This window comes from Bicyclus anynana, unplaced genomic scaffold (genome assembly GCF_947172395.1).
Source record: "Bicyclus anynana unplaced genomic scaffold, ilBicAnyn1.1 scaffold_115, whole genome shotgun sequence".
NCBI classification, from domain to species: Eukaryota; Metazoa; Arthropoda; class Insecta; order Lepidoptera; family Nymphalidae; genus Bicyclus; species Bicyclus anynana.
The window spans coordinates 1-1,154 of NW_026441293.1; the positions used below are offsets into that span (position 1 = coordinate 1).

A 1,154-nucleotide genomic window follows, 5' to 3' on the forward strand; every position below is an offset into this window, starting at 1 on the left:
ATCAAATTCAACTAACACAACCATACCTACGGTGATTGGATTGTCCGGTGTACACCATTTGCCTTTGACTTGCAAAGTGTGCAGATAATCCAAACGCCATTTCTTCCAATATGACATAACGAGGCTATCGAGTAACTGTTTTCGATTCTTTAAATTAGGCCTTTCAGGGTTAAAGGTTGTCGTTGGAAAGTATTCTAAAGGCGTGGTCATTAGAAAATGCGCTGGTGTAATAATATCGGGCTGGTGGTCAGATGTTGTTAAACCTAGCGGGCGCGAGTTGAGGATACACTCAATTTGTGTGAGTACAGTAAATAATTCCTCATAAGTAAGGAGTTGCTTGCCAATGACTCTATAAAGGTGAGCTTTTACGCATTTTATATTTGATTCCCATATTCCACCGAAATGTGGAGAACGCGGCGGAATGGTTTTCCATTCTATTCGTTTTTTTTGTAGTTCTAGACCAAATTTATTTTTATAGTCTGAGCTAAGTAAAAGAGAATATATTTCATCTAATTGAGCCTTTGCTCCAATAAACGTCCCGGACATGTCAGTCCAGATGGTATTTACTGGACCGCGTCTACTCAAGAATCTATTTAAACAGGATATCATGTTATCTGATGTTAAATCTGACGCGAGCTCTATGTGTATTGCCTTTGTCACTAAGCACACGAATAAACATATATACGCTTTCTGTGACTGATATCCACGTCTGCGAGTGAGGGTTATGCGAATCGGACCTGCGTGATCGATTCCTGTAAAAAGGAAGGCCTTTGCTTCCTGGAGGCGATAAGACGGAAGGTCAGCCATGATTGGAGAAGGGTGCGAAGGTTTCGTCCTAAAGCAAATATTGCATTTATGAATTCTAGACCTAATAACCGTCCTAGCGTCAAGAATCCAAAATCTTTGTCGTATGATCGACATTAAAAGACCTGCTCCGGTGTGACAGTTCTTTAAATGATAATTATCAATTATTAGGTCAACTGCGTGATCATGTTTAGGAAGCAAGGCCGGATGTTTGGCTTCGTAGGGTAAATCTGCATTTGAAAGCCTCCCTCCTATACGTACAATTCCCTTATCATCGAGAAAAACAGACAACTTCTGTAATTTTTTTGATGGTAATTGTTTATTTTTTAAGCGGGTTATTTCATCAGCGA

At 39.9% G+C, this 1,154-nt stretch overlaps 1 protein-coding gene across 1 annotated transcript; it reads right to left on the reverse strand.

Moving 5' to 3' along the window:
- Positions 1–30: 30 nt before the first annotated feature.
- LOC128199849 (uncharacterized) lies at positions 31–807 on the reverse strand (the record flags this gene model as incomplete). The annotated part of the gene is made up of 1 exon (XM_052891026.1): positions 31–807. A coding segment is annotated over exon 1 (777 nt), but the record flags the coding sequence as incomplete, so codon positions are not given.
- Positions 808–1,154: the final 347 nt, after the last annotated feature.